Source organism: Ochotona princeps, chromosome 26 (assembly GCF_030435755.1).
Source record: "Ochotona princeps isolate mOchPri1 chromosome 26, mOchPri1.hap1, whole genome shotgun sequence".
Classification (NCBI taxonomy): Eukaryota; Metazoa; Chordata; class Mammalia; order Lagomorpha; family Ochotonidae; genus Ochotona; species Ochotona princeps.
In genome coordinates, this window is record NC_080857.1 from 5,894,484 (window position 1) to 5,908,736 (window position 14,253).

The window sequence follows — 14,253 nt, forward strand, 5'->3', positions numbered from 1 at the left end:
CTCAGGGGCCAGACTGGAGGGCAGCTGGACACGGATTGCTCATTAAGTCTTCCAAGGGCCTGGTGCCCTTTCCTGGCGAGTGAGGGAGTGTGCTGACATGGGTGAGGCAGCGAGCCAGCCCTTCCAACCTGTAACATGCAGAGAGTGCAGGATCCCTGCCCTCAGGGCAGTTCCAGGGGTAAATGTGGCTGGGCATGTCACATGGAACATGCTAGAACAGTTCCCGTCACCCTTCCCAGAGCTGCTTCCGTAAAGACACTCAATGTTTGCAAAATCTTTTATTGTTATTTTCTACACAAACCCACAGGCTAGGCATCAGCATCACCATCTACAGGTGCTCTGTGCGTCTGCCCGCTGCTTGACCCATGACATTGTAGCTGTGGGCAAGGATAGTGCCATCCTGCACTGGCCCATTTCCAACCTGCCGTACCTCAGAGATGCCAAGCAACATCCCAGCCTTGCTAATGGAGTTCAGGGTCCTCATACTGAATCCTTGCCATGACCCTTCATGGTACACGTAGGGAAACCAAGGTCCAGAGAGGGACAGTGAGTGTCCACCCTCACAATGTCACACAGCAGGTTAGGGTATGGTTTCTAGTCCCAAACCATGATGACCCAGCAGCCGCTGCTGACAGGTGGGTTCTAGGCCTGGGTATGCAATTCCTAGTGACCCTCTTTTTCTAGACTCACCCCTGTGCGCCACCAGATAGAGCTCTGTGCTAGCGGACGCAGCACCACAGGCCTGGGCTCTGGGCATGGGTGCCACTAACATGCTGTGTGAGTGTGGGCAAGGCAGTGGTGCTGTTCTCCACTGGTGGAAGGTGAGGGCAAGGCGGAATGTTCGCCAGGGTTCTCCAAGGCTCCGCTGCCTTGCCATCATTGGAGAGGAAGCCAACACCGGTGCAAGAATTTCGTTTAGCCAACTAGACCTGTGTCAGGTGCCAGCCACCAGGAGTAAGCAGGGAGATGGGCTGGGCTGTGGGAGCCAGCGCAATTCAGGAAAAGCCACCACCTCAGGGCTGGGCCACTCTGCCCAAGAAGAGGACATTGCTGTCATCATCCACAATGAGGAAAAGGAAGGGTCTGTTGAACATGACCTTGGGTGCGCTGATCTGGGCCGATCTGAACATGAAGATGGTCCCTGTGGCTGCAGCGGCTCTTGTCCCCGACTCGTCCACCTCCACCACGGCTTTGTGCACCATCTGCGGACAGGAGACCCACAGACACCAGGCATCACCAAGCTGCAGGGGCTGGGGAAGCCCTCAGGACATGCCATGAAGCATCTATCCGTTCTGGGCATCACCAGCAAAGAACCCGTGCGCCTGGGAGATGGGTGACAGATCAAGTGGTGGCTCTGTCCTGGGCTGGGCTCAGACCTGGCTGCATGAGTCTCACTGCACAGCTGAGAGCCTGTGAACTCTCAAGGAGGGGTTAATGGGGAGCTGTGAGCCCCCATCTACAGGGGGGAGGGTGGGGCTCAGATGTACATCACCTTGCACATCACACACACACCCTACACACACACACACACACACACACAGGAGGGCAAGGAGCAAGGGAGAGAAGACAGAATGAAAGAAAGGGATGGAATGAGCAGAATGGACTTGGCTGTGGGGGACTGGACTGGTGCAGAATGGCATGGGCTGCAATATAATAGAGAGCTTCCAACGGCAAATGCCCAGGAGCATCCGGACCCACCTCGGACACCTGGATGTTGGAGTAGCTGCTGATGCCCGACAGGTCAGCCTGGGAAGTGAAGACTTCCTGGATGCCCAGCTTGGGGAGGACTTTCTCCAGTTGGTAGGAGCCCTCAATGGTGAACTTCGGGAGATGAAGCTCCAGCTGCCTGCCAATGGGGTGAGACCCTGCTGTTAGGTGGCTCTGTAGCACTGGCTTCCCATGCCCACACCCATGGCATGGCTCCTTGGCTTCCCACTGCTTGGGGTTCTCCCCCAGGATGCAATCCCTCTGCTTGCACTGTCCCGTATCAGCCACTGCCTACCCTGGAACCATCCCAGGCAATATGGCCTCCAGCCCTGGTCTCTCCAGCTGGGAGTGACTTCCTGGTATGGCTATGGAGGCCTCTCATCAGCCTGGCAAGTCAACCTCCATTGTCCCCACCCGACCTTGGTATGAGGTTGAGGTGTGGGTGGAGCACACTCCACAGTCCCAGAGTTGTCCCGGCCAGCAGTACCTCTTGGTGAACGTCCGGAGCCACTTCCTGAGTGTTCTCTCACTCAGCCCATCCTCCACCTGCCTCATCTTGCCTTCTCCAGGGAGAATGAAGACAGCAGTGGCGTTGCCCTGGTAACGGAGCCCCAGCACCGTGCAGGAAAGGTTCTGGTCCAGGACGTAGAGATATTGGTCCTCACGACTCATCATGGGCACCTGCACGGTGGTCTCTGAGCTCACATGGAAGTCCTGCTCCTGGGTGAACTTGGGGCTGAAGCTCGTCTCCCATTTGGCTGCCGAGAAGATGGAGGGGGAAAGGAAGCTACGTGTAAGCCTCCAATGCAGCCAAACTAAGTAGCCTCAGCAGTCCTCGGACTCAGGGGCAGGTCCCTGTGACCTTGGGACCAGCCTGGACATTTCATGGGGGTTTCCCTTCTGCATCCACAGGGCAGGAGTGGATGAGTCGGCAGGAGCCGAGAACTCCATCCACGTCTCCCATGTGAATGGTAAAGCCTTACTACTTGAGCCCTTACCTGCTGACCCCCGAGCCCAGTGCCAGAACTAGGCATTGAACTCAGTCAAGGGGCACAGCTATTGTCTGCACCTTCCGTCATGGGGACAGCCATGAATGAGGGGACAAGAGAGCTTGGCACACAAGCTTGAAGTGCCCTGCTCTGGTCTTGTGCTTGTGGCTGGCCTCCGCATGCCCACCTAGAAATCCTCCTCCACCCCCACAGCAGGGTGACTGTGGCAGAAAGTGGGGTCTTGGGAAGTGACCAGGTCATGAGGGTGGCACCCTTATAAATAGGACCAGGGCTCCTGACACAAGAGCTCCGAGGGACTGTTGGGGTCCACCTGCCTGACAAGCATGCAGGTAGGGAACACCAGCTGCAATGCAGGGAATGTGCACTCCCCAGACACGGAATGTGCGGCTCCTTGACCTTGAACTTTTTAGCCTCCAGAAAAACTTCCATTGCCGAAAACCCTCCTGATCTACAACTGTGTGAGAGAGCAGCTGTAACAGGCTGGGACCACAGGACGGCGAGGCGCTCACGATTTAATACACCTCCCTGGGCCTCCTCATTCACCCTTGCTTCCCTGCCTCCACACACAGGGGTTTAGCTGCCGACGGGAGGCAGCTGGGAACAGAGCAGGGATGATGCTCACCGGAAACGCCAGGGCGTTAAAGGCAGAGGCCAGCTCTCTCTGCCTAAGGAGGAGCAGGTGCCTGTTGGCAGGAGGAGGAAGCGGTCTGGGCTGGCAGCCAAAGGGCATCACCCTGCTCCGTGTGCCCATGGCCTTGGCAACTTCCCTACGGTGGCTGTGAAGGACTCATACTGCAAAGGCAGCTTGGACACTGCAGCAGCAGAGTCCCCCAGAGGTCCGACGACAGAGACCAGGCCCTCCCCTGCAGGGACAGAGCACCCCAGCACCCTGACATCCCTTCCCCCAGCAGGGAGGCACCCCCTCATCGGCAGCAGCCCTGACCTCAGGCCCTCTGGAGAGGACCATACCCATTACCACCCTTCCCTGAGGGGAGCCACTGGAGAGTTGGGCATTGCTGGTGCCAGTGGCTGGCGAGATGGCACAAACCCAGGTATGGGCCTTCGAGTCTCACCTTTGAAGAAAATGTAATTCACCATGACCATGATGTTGGAGCTATCCAGATGCTTGAGCAAGTCCACAATCTTGCCCTTGGTCTGCTTGGCCACGTAGTCATTGATCTGCCTCTGGGCCCCTGCAGGGTCCTTGAAGTTGGTGGAGAAAACATCTGCCAGGTACAGTGTCTTCATGGCATTCAGATAGGTGTCCTGAACAACCAGCTCCGGGTCGATGAACAGAGCGTTGCCGAGGTTCAGCTGCAGGTCCTCTCTGGACTGTGTGAGCTCATGCAGAAGCTTCTGGAAGCCTTGGTGCACCTGCTGCTCTTGCTCAGACTCTGAGTGGGCCTTGGGTTGAAGGCCCAGGCCCTCGAGGATCTGCGCCTTGGTGCTGGAGTGCGCCCCCAGGGACAGCATGGCCAGGCTTGTGGAGACGCTCAATGGGGAGAAGAAGATGTTCTGGTCTGGGGCGCTGGAAGCCAAGGCCCGATAGAGGTCAAAGACAAAGTTCTTCTTGCTGGGGGTTACCATGACCCCTCCAGGGGTTTCCTTGACTTTCTTCTTCATCTCCCGGGAGCGGTGGCGGCTGCGGAAGCTGGCTCCCTGGGGGCTGAGGAGCAGCAGGCACACGAGGAGAAGGAAGAGCTGCATGGCGGCTGACCCTGTTCTGGGAAGAAGGCAGGGAAAAGATGGTTTCAGAGGGAGTGGGGTAGAGAGAGCAGCTGGGGCGCGCAGAGCATGCCAGAGATGTCACACCCACATTCAGGAGCATGCAGGCTGCAGGTGGCAAAGGGTAAGGGGTGTTAATGGAGGGGAGTCTTTCTCCCCTCCACCCCGTGGGTATCTCACAGGTTACATGGGAGCTGGAAGCCAGAACCCCACTCGAGGCAGGGGCCTCTGATCTCCCTGGTCCTATCTGAATTCAGACCAGCTGCCCACCATGGGTCCCTAGCACTGCTGCATCTCTCCTGATAAATACAGCAAAGATACAGTGAGTGTCCACAGTGCCAGGCAGGGCACCAGCACTCACTGTCCCCACCCCCCTCCCGATCCCAGGGTGCTGTGCAGGCTGCTACTCCACCCAGAGGTCCTGCCACCCGCTGTGAGCACGCAGCTTCCTCCTCTTCTGCCCTAACCACGAGACAGAGGTGACCAAGTACAGACAAGGCCACCAGGGAGGGACTGATGTCCTCATAATGGAAGAGGAGGTGAGGACACAGACAGGGGCCAGAGGGAGTGAGGACAGACACCCACAGATGTGGAGGACCATTGTGGCAAGAGCGGAGGGGAGCGCAGACAGACAGACAGGGACCAGAGGAGGTGAGGACCCACACAGACATGCAAGAGGACCATTTTAGGGGGAAAGCGTGGACACAGGCAGAGGCCTGCAAAGCAGCCAGTCCTCCAGGCCTCTGGCTTAGCCTCCAGAATTGCACAGAACATTCTGTTGTTCAAGCTGAGGTCTGTGGTACATTGCGGCACAGGCCCAGAACTTGCAAACATGTGTGCCAGGTCAGAAGGCTGGCCTCGTGCTCCCTGGGGCACTTTGGGAGGCCCTGGACGGGACTTAGCTCTTTCTTCCCTGTCTTTGACCTTCCTGCAGTCCTCCTGCTCCTCCTGTTCCACCTGCCCTATCCAGCAGGGTGGCGTTCTCCTGCTGTCTTCCACCCCTCTACCTTACTGTGGCTTGGCCATGTGAATTGGGGTGTGTCAGTGACACCTGAATCCCCCAGATCCCATCTGCAGGCTGAGATGACATTGTGACTTGTTCCCTGGGTGCTGAGGCCTTCAACAGGTCATTGTAGATAAAAGGCCAGCAGCAGTGCCCAGAGTGTATATTACCCAGATGTGTAGCAGTGCCCAGCATGTAGCAGTCTTCAACACATAGCAGTGCCCAGAGTGTACAGTGCCTCTTTCTGCAGCTATGCCATGGGGTGCATGCCCTCCATACACACTCTCCTGTGAGGCTGAGGCAGGCAGCCCAGCCAACTGCTTGCCCAGCTGCTGAGGGTCAAGCAAGTGTCTACTGTTCTTGGATAGAATCCCCTCCTGCAAGCAGAGCCAGCCTGTCACAGTTTCCTGACCCCAGCCAAGCCCCACAAGACCCCAGGCAGTGGGAAATTGTTCCCTGAGCTGCTCTGGGGGCATCAGGGTGGGCTGGACTGACCAGGGCTGCAGGCATGCAGGCTACCCCACACTGAGTGGCTCTGGAGGCCCCTTCGCTGCCCCTGGCATCCAAGGTAAACGCTGAGCTCTAAGAAGAAAGCCCCTGGTGTGTGTGTGGCCTGCAGAGCTGCAGCTACAGGTGCCACATCTAGCAGCCACCACAGTTGCGGCGTGGGAGGCCCAGCCCCACAGCAGGGCAACTTCGTCAAGCGCTACACCATGTAGACATATCCACTCCTCCAACCTGCCATCTTTCCTGTTGAGGTGGGTTCCATGCTCACTCCATTTTACAGATAAGGACAACTGAGGTTTTGAGAGAGCAACTCATTGCTCAGCTTGCACTGAAACCCAGTTCCGGTCCTCCCAGTCCCGACTCTCACTCCCTGCCTCTTTTGATATCATGGGATCCTCCTCCTTTTATCTTCCTGAGTAGGAGGGTGCAGCCTACCCCCAGTGCACAGACAAGTCAAGAGCAAAGCATGGCGTCCTGCCAGGGATGGACAATCCCCTTTCTGTCCCCATTGTGCGAGGTGGTCTCATCTTGGTGTCCTTCAAACTAGCCCGTGTTCCCTCCTGCAGGGTGTCAAAGTCAAGATAATTCAGCAAGCAGCTCCACCCTGCCTCCTTCCCCTGGCCCAGCTGCTGCTATTGTCCCGGAACAATAATGATAAGGCCCAGAAGCAGCTGTCCCAGCCTCAACCACCCACCAGCACTGCTGGCCAGGCCACTGGGGCCAGCCCCTCCCCAACCCGCAGTTATCAGCCCCTTGGAGTCTGTCACACCGTGTGGGGAGGAGCTGACTCTTGTTCTGCCTCCCCCACCCCTAGTCCATAATCATCTCACTGGAAATTAGGGGGTGCCAGGCTCTCTAGAGCTACAGGGCTGAAATCTCACTCCATCTGGGACCACTTTTTTTTTTTAATTGACATACTGTTACTCAAGGATCTACTAGACACTCTACAAATCTCATTACACAGAATTGTCACCTAAAGGAAGCATCATTCAATCCATTTTGCAGATGAACAACCTGAGGCTGAATCAAAGGGAGCAGCTTGTTCCAGCCAGTCAGTGGTGAAAATGGGATTCCAACGGGGCACCTGTTGCCTCTTGGGCCCCCGCTTGTGTCTCCCCAACCCTTCCTCCTGCTGTGTCCTCCCCAGATGTCTCCTGGCTGTTCCCTGCATCATCTCAGTGCTTCCCCTCCGCGAGAACCTGGGCCTGCCGGCATCGTCCTAACTGCCTAACTGAAGGTTGGATTAGGCTGGCAGGACGTCAGGCCTTGAGCTTTGTTGCCATGGCATCCTGGGCCCTCGGTGCAGACACCTGGTTCTGACAAAGCTTTGCCCAGCCCAAATCGGGGTGAGGTGGGTGCGATTGGCTGCAGGTCTGGGGGTCTCCCACGCAGCAACCAGTCATAGCTTAGCCCGGCTGTCCCCTCCTGCGCCCCAGGCATGAGTGTTCCTACAAAGGTCAGGGAGGAAGTCAGGTTCATCTACGGTCTGAAGTCAAGGAGACCCGAGATGCAGGGATGGCCATGGAGTGGGCAGGCCCTGGCTGGTCTTCCTGCGGGCCCAAGGCCCCACACAGGCATACTCTGAACTCAGCCTTGGAAGTGTGCAGCTGAGCCAGGCTGGTCCCATATCCGAACACAGAAAGAGGTGGGATATGAGCCCAGGCAGGGAGGGAGTCTTGGCTTCTCCTGGGTCCTGAAGGAAGGGAGCAGGGCTTCCTGGGAGGCACAGCCTTGGCTCCTTCCCCACCTCCTTTGTGAGGAGTCAGATTGGGTAGTAGGCAGTTAGGGTATTCTGGGTCCCCAAGTAATTTTTCTCAAATATAAAATGGTGTTTTCTCCACCAAGTCTTCAATTCACCAGAGCACACTTCTCCCAAGAGACAAGTGAATATTTGACATATCAAGAACAAATTTTCCCCAAGAGACAAAGGCAACATTAACTGATGAGCTCCCCATCTGAAGCGGCCCCCCACCACCACTCTAGGCCATCGCCAAGGGGGCAGTGTCAGACTGGTCTCTTTATCCTTACAAAGACTGAGGCAGTTAACCTCTAACACCTTTTGGGGCCTTTTGTCTCAAAGCCAGGTACCATGGAAACCAGGAATTTCTTTGTTTTTGGAGAAACTGCTTTGAAGTTAAGTTTGAAAAGACACTATCCCTACCTTTAAGTTTGGGTGTTTTTCTTTCTTCTTTCTGCCACTATGGCAGGAGCTTAGGGTCTTTTTTCTCTAGAAACCCCCTGCGGTCACTAAGATGGGAGCCACTTTTCTCCACCTTTCTAATAAATCTAGCTTTAAAACTAAACCGTGTCCGCATGAAAATTCTTTCCTGCAAGACAAGAATTGAGGTTGCTGCTGTATTTGGGGCCAAAGCAACAAAAACAAACAAACAAAACCCCTGTAACACCTGCAGCCTCCTCCCCCAACCCCTGGTGAAGCTTGTGATTTTCTGTTTCCGACAAAGATCTCAATTTTCCCTGCCTCCATCCCGAGGACCACCCCCTGGGTCCCCCCATCCTGCATTTCCCCATTTTGTGCCCGAGAGCCATTCCTCACCAAGCATTTGGAATACTTGCTTATGTCACAAACATGGTCATTGTAAGGAGTTATTCCAATATCCTTCCCTGGACGGTGTCATTCCTTCTTCCTCACAGCTCATGAAGTTCGCGCCGACCTAGCTATCCACCAATCAGATGTAACCTGGCATTCCACCTGAGAATCCCACCCCAATCTTCCAGCCCCCTCCCCAACTCCGCCCACTCGCCAATCATCCCTAGGCATTCACCTGCAGGCGCTAATCCCCTGGGGCCTGCCCCCAAGACCTCCCAATCCCCGCCCCCCACACCTTGCGGGCCCACCTGCATAAAAAGGCCCCAGGTGCTTCCTTTTTCCCTTTTCTCCTCCGGACTTTCACCACCTCTACCCGTTCCTGCCCCGGTGGAATAAACCTCCTAAGATACCTCGTTGAGTCTGGTGTGTTTCAGCTCACGGTAAAGAACCAGGTTGTGGGAATTAGCTGCGCGTAATAATATCATAATAATATCGTATGAACTAGAACTCTAACATCTTTTTAAATAACTAACAGTCATATCCCCACTCCCACTCCCTCCTTGGAAATCCACCGCTGCCTGCAGCGCGTGGGGGTCCCATTCACCCCTTGGGTTCCCTGGAACCCGCCTTTGCCCTGGGCGGGGAGCCCCAGGTCACAGGTCCTCTGGTCACAGCTTCAGCATCACTTCCCAGGGACACCCTCTCGCACGTGGGCCTCTCCCCTGCCACTGATGCCCTCGACGTGTCTCTGCGGCTCCATTAGGCACGTAATCACACGTTACTGGCCTTGTTCATTCTCCATGCACACGTGTGCGCACACACATTCGCTCACAGCCCACTTGCACTGCCCTCAACAAGTGGGATGAATGATTGAGCAAGCGAGTGAACTCTGACCCATACACAGAGTTGTCCTATTAGCAACAAGCAGAGGCCATCTTGACTATCACTGCCATGGACGACTCCGTCACCACCAGTCTCTTCCAAGCCCTGTTACTCTCCTGGCTTGGGGACCCAGCGCCCTGGCCCAGGGGCACAGCCTCTCCCCACCCCCACACATCCAGAGTCTCATCCTAAGAAACTTGGAAGATTCTACCCCCATCCTTCCTTCCCTTCTTCACGTTTTTTGCCTAACCGACCTGGAGCACTTAAGCTAGCCTATGACCTGCCGGCAGGTAGCCCCCAGACAGGGCCCCTAGCTCAGGAAAGTTGTTCTTGCCTGCATTTCTCCTGCGTCTCCAGGGCTGGAAAAGCAACACCTGTCACCACTTCCCCAGTGCCTCCATTTTGTGTGATGGCTTGCCCACAGCTGTATCTTGGGAGTTCCACAGCTTCCACCCTGCTGGTTCTGGGAGCAGGATTGTCCCTTGTAGGGGAGCTATTCTGTGCATTACTGAGTGTCAGATGGCAGCCCTGGCCTCCAGTCGCACGGTGCCCGCTGGTGACAAGCCACCCGTCTCCAGTCCCAGCCAGTTGAGGCTGGGTGCGAATCACACCATGCGAGGGCTGCCATTGCTTTCTCCTCTGCCTAAGAGTGGAGCTGGGGGGACCACCTCCGCTGCTGGCCACCCAGTCTGCTCCCTGCCCTGTGGAGGCCTCTCTTGCCGCTACTCCGAGACTCCTCCAGGGTTGTTGAGTCCCCCACCCATCTTCAAATCCCCAGCTCTCCAGGCTGCCTCACCCCTGCCTTGCACACGCCCTTGCAGCTGACCGCTCCCCCTGCCACAGTCCTGGGTCTGTACTCACACTGTCAGCGAGCTGAGCGTGTACAAATGGAGGTGCCGTCTGTGGGACTCTGCAAAGGGCAGCGGGCTGCCTGGATCGCGGCCAGCTTTTGTCCCTGACTGACCGCAGTGGCTCTGTCTCCACCCCTCTCCTGGCCCCGCCTGGCCTGCTCTGTCCCGGCAGGCTTCCAGCTCACGGGTTGGCTGCAGGCAACGCAGCAGGAGGCCACCGTCTGCCTGCGCTCAGCCCCACACTGACCACCACTTGCCTAGGATGGTACTGTGTGAGTCAGGCAGGATAGGGATCGCAGGTAGTTAAGGTGTTTCTGGTCCCTTTAAGATGTTGATTGTGCTACTCTAGTAAAGTTATCTTTTAAAATGCAAAGGAACAGGGCTTGCTGGAATTAGCATCTCTATCCTGGCCCTTAGCCAGCCAAGGGGCCCTCCTGGATCACTGTCAATGATGGCCCCACCTCAGGATGGGGAAGGAAGCTACTGGTCTCACCTATTGTTTTGGGGCAAGGCAGTAAAAATTACTTCGGCTCTTGGGGGTGATTCATGCAAACTTCCTCCCTGAGATGGTACATAAAAGACACCATTTCCTTGGGTTTTCTCTCTCTTCCTCCTGCCACTATGGCAGAAGGCATGGGTCTCTTCTCTCTTGAAGTCCCCTCCCATCACTAGGATGGGAGCCTCTTTTCTCAGCTTTCTTAATAAATCTTGCTTTAAAAATAAACTGTGCATGAAAATTCTTCTTTCCTGTGAGACAAGAATTGAGGTTGCTGCCGTATTTGGGGCCAAAAACCCTACAACAGTACGGCCGCGGCTGGGGAGACAAGCTTGCGTGCTCGCTCCTCCAGCCTGATCTTCCAGAAGCTGGGAGCGAGGCCTCTGGCTGACCTGTCCCTTGGTTAGTCTCAGGTCCTTGCTTTCTGTAGATCGGGAGGGCCGAGCTTCAGCATGAGCACCCTCACACCCCCATCTCCGCATGCAGGTGGGCTCACAGACTTCACCAGTCAGATATCAAGGCCCATGAGAGGACTTGCATGAGCCCCCCAAGGCTGAGCTAAGGGAATCCACGCCCCTGACTGTACACAGAGTCCACCCCCAATTGCCCCTGTGCAAGAATTGAGGCTGCCAAGGAAGACAGAAACACTGTGTCCTCCGTGGAATTAGTGGCAGAGGGTGGCTTAGTGCCCAGCACACAGTCTTGGCCAGATGGCCCTTTTCAGCCTTGAAACCAGAGCTGTCTAGCCCTGTCCTGTTCTTGCTGGTTGGTGTGGGGGGCTGGTTGAAGCTCTGTACATTTCCCAGGGCTCCATGCTGAGTTTCTGCTCACTGCCTTGTGCTGTGTAGGTGCAGGCGCCATGTGGAGCCAGCAGAGCCACGCAGGGACCAGGCAATACCCAGAGGAGGCAATGTCCATCACAGCAAACAGGGTCCCTCCAAGACTCGGGGACACTGCCTTCTTCACTTGCTATGGAGCCCAGAAAAAGGGCCTCCAGGTTTCCCTAGGAAAGACCAGAATATTTGGTAACACCTTTTGAAGGACCATATGCCAACTCCAGTGTGTGGGGCATATTGTTATTGTAATCCTTACAAACCTGCTGCTGCAGGCCAGCTGCTGACTGTGGTCCCCAACAGAAATGGGCACGCTCTCTGCAGGCATGGAGCACTTGTCTGTCATGTGGCCTCACAGCTCATGCCCAAACAGGTGAGATAATCAGCTCCCAGGCAGACAGCAGGTGTCCATGCTATCCTTCTTTTGCAGTGTACCTCATGAGGTGAACAAGAGTCCCTGGACTCAGGGACCCGGGGGATAGGCCAGGTATAGGGTTCGTAAGGGGCATGGACACACACAATCCAACACTTGCAGATGGCAGGAGTGAACAACCTCTAATAGGGGATTTGTGTGTTTGCTCTCTGTGTTGTGGCAGGGATCCTTGGAGGAAGGAGGCAGGAGATGGAGGCAGAGGAAGGTGAGGTGATGAGAACAGGATGACAATATAGTGGGGGACCAGAGCTCAGGAATGAGGAAGCTTTTGGAACCTGGGGAGGAAGGGATGGATTCCCCCACGCTAGTCTTTGGTTTGGGTTCCCTGGGACCTGCAGAACACACTTAGGACCTCCCTGGACCCTTAGGAGCTCCCCGAGGCTGTCTCTCCACACAGTCATTCAGGGTTGGGATTTTGGGGGGAGGGATACAAGATGATTCAGTCCAGGGCACCCACAGTAAGTGGGGGAGGGGATCGGGGCTGCCCTGTGAGAGGGTGCCTCCAGAGAAGAGCTGAGCCACAGGTATGTGCTGGCCACCTTCGGGCTAGCTGTGATTACCAGCCCACCTGGGGAACTAAGGAGCCTCCTGGGACAGGGCCTTCTGTGCAGGTCAGTGAGCAGCTCACCTTGCTCCTGGGCTCAGGCCTGGCTCCCACACCCAGCTCTGGGCTTGAGCTCCAGCCCCAGGTCTTCAGTCTTGGTAACTTTCCCAATTCCCTTGTCTTCTCATTGCAGGCTTCATGGACCTCTGCTGCTGGTCCCCGCGCCTCCCTCCCACCTGCCCACCTGCCCACCTGCCCACCTGCCTGGGTCAATGCACATAGCCCTGCTCTCCTGACTCCCCTCTCTCACCCACTCCTTCCCCATCTAATCAGTCTATCCCTATCAACACTTTTTGGCACTCACTGCGTCTCATAAAATGCCGCTGGCTTCCAGAAGCAGCCTCTACAGCTGAACCCAGCACAGAGGTCAAAGGGCTCACAGGGACTGCCATGATAAAAACATGTAAGAATTGGCCCTTTTTCTGGAAGAGCTTCTTGGAGGTGGTAAGCTCGGAACTGGGCTCGTGGACACCCTCAGCTCTGGCTGGGTGGATAGAGGCAGACAACACAAGTTCCCTCCTCCACGAGCAGCTGATTTGGGGGCTGAAGAGGCAGCAGGAGCAAGAACAGAACAGCCTGGAGCCTGGAAAGAGGAAGAAAGGCTGCTAAGGAGTGGATGTAGGGAGGCCAGAACCCCGTGAGACACGCAGGGCTTACATGTCCATGCTGGGACTAGGGCAGGGCTGACTTCACACTGTGATCACTAAAGGAAATGAAGCACTGGTGATGAGCTGGGCACCTTGGGGCAGAGAGAATGTGCTGTCCCGTGCCTCTAGGCAGAACTGGCACCTAGGTGCCAGCAGGACCAGGCTCCCTCCTCCCACAGCCACCCCAAAGGAGGGCTGCACAGGGGAGGGTGGCTCTGGGGATCTGGAGGCCATGGCTGCCCCCTTGAGACTGTCCCCAGTCCCCGCTCAGCAGCACAGCAGCCTGAGAACTGACTGGGGAAGCTGAGGCTGCCCTGGCTGGTGGTGCAGCCATGTGCCTGCCACATGGGCCCAGGCTTCAGGCTGAAGTAGCTGCGTCCTTTCCAGCCCAGTGGCCCAGGTTCTAGGGTCTCTACTCCGCTGTTACACAGGGGCCCACCAGCCCAGCAGGGGTCATTTGTTCTTTTGGGCATTTAGGGAACAGCAAGTAAGTTCCACCAAAGCAGGTGGGTATGGCTCAGCCCACATCCTGCAGCCTGCACAGAAGGCCTCTCTTTGGGTCCTGGCTGTCCCTCCTGTCTGCGCTCTCCCTTGCAGCCCACCTTGCCCACCCATCAGGCACCTGCCCCAGAGCCCAGAGTTGGCGGGGTAACTGGACCGGTCACCGTGTGTGAATTCCAGAGTGTTCCCCGTGCTGGAGGACCTCGGCTGCCTGGCAAGCCATGATGCTGCCGTGTGACAGAAAACATGCACATGGTGGTTGCCGCGGGTCCAGAGACGAAGTCTCAGCACTGCACAGGGGGATGCGAGGGGGGAACTGTGCTCCTTGGTGCCTGTTCCTGGTACAGTGCCCCCCCAACCTTGGTCATTTCCCGAGGAACAGGAGCCTCTTTCGTCCTAGTGAGGGGCTCATGGGGGCCTCCCGGGGAGCCTCAGGGTGGGCTCTAGGGCCAGGGAAACCACATGAATATTACAGCATCCCCTTTCTGCCTCCAGCCTCCCCAACC

The 14,253-nt window shown here is 56.4% G+C and overlaps 1 protein-coding gene across 5 annotated transcripts; it reads right to left on the minus strand.

The window, feature by feature from the left end:
• Positions 1–896: 896 nt before the first annotated feature.
• SERPINA5 (serpin family A member 5) lies at positions 897–10,385 on the minus strand. Of its 5 annotated transcripts, none has more exons than XM_058655281.1 (5): positions 10,244–10,385; positions 3,791–4,435; positions 2,195–2,465; positions 1,699–1,846; positions 897–1,202 (listed from the first exon to the last, which is right to left on the minus strand). In XM_058655281.1, the coding sequence occupies exons 2-5, from the start codon at positions 4,422–4,424 to the stop codon at positions 1,014–1,016; spliced, it is 1,242 nt and encodes a 413-aa protein (XP_058511264.1). In that variant the 5' UTR covers positions 4,425–4,435; positions 10,244–10,385; the 3' UTR covers positions 897–1,013. The 5 variants fall into 5 exon arrangements, with proteins under 5 accessions (XP_058511264.1, XP_004584369.2, XP_058511266.1 ...); XM_004584312.3 differs by having other exon boundaries at positions 3,791–4,440; positions 10,244–10,383; XM_058655283.1 differs by lacking the exon at positions 10,244–10,385 and adding an exon at positions 9,124–9,244.
• Between the last annotated feature and the right edge of the window lie 3,868 nt (positions 10,386–14,253).

Coding starts and splice junctions, on each gene's coding strand:
- SERPINA5 (XM_058655281.1), bottom strand. CDS start 4,424: ATGCAGCTCTTCCTTCTCCTCGTGTGCCTGCTGCTCCTCAGCCCCCAG. Junction 2,466..3,790: donor GAATTACATTTTCTTCAAAG/GTGAGACTCGAA, acceptor TCTTCTCGGCAG/CCAAATGGGAGACGAGCTTC. Junction 1,847..2,194: donor CTCCGGACGTTCACCAAGAG/GTACTGCTGGCC, acceptor CCCCATTGGCAG/GCAGCTGGAGCTTCATCTCC.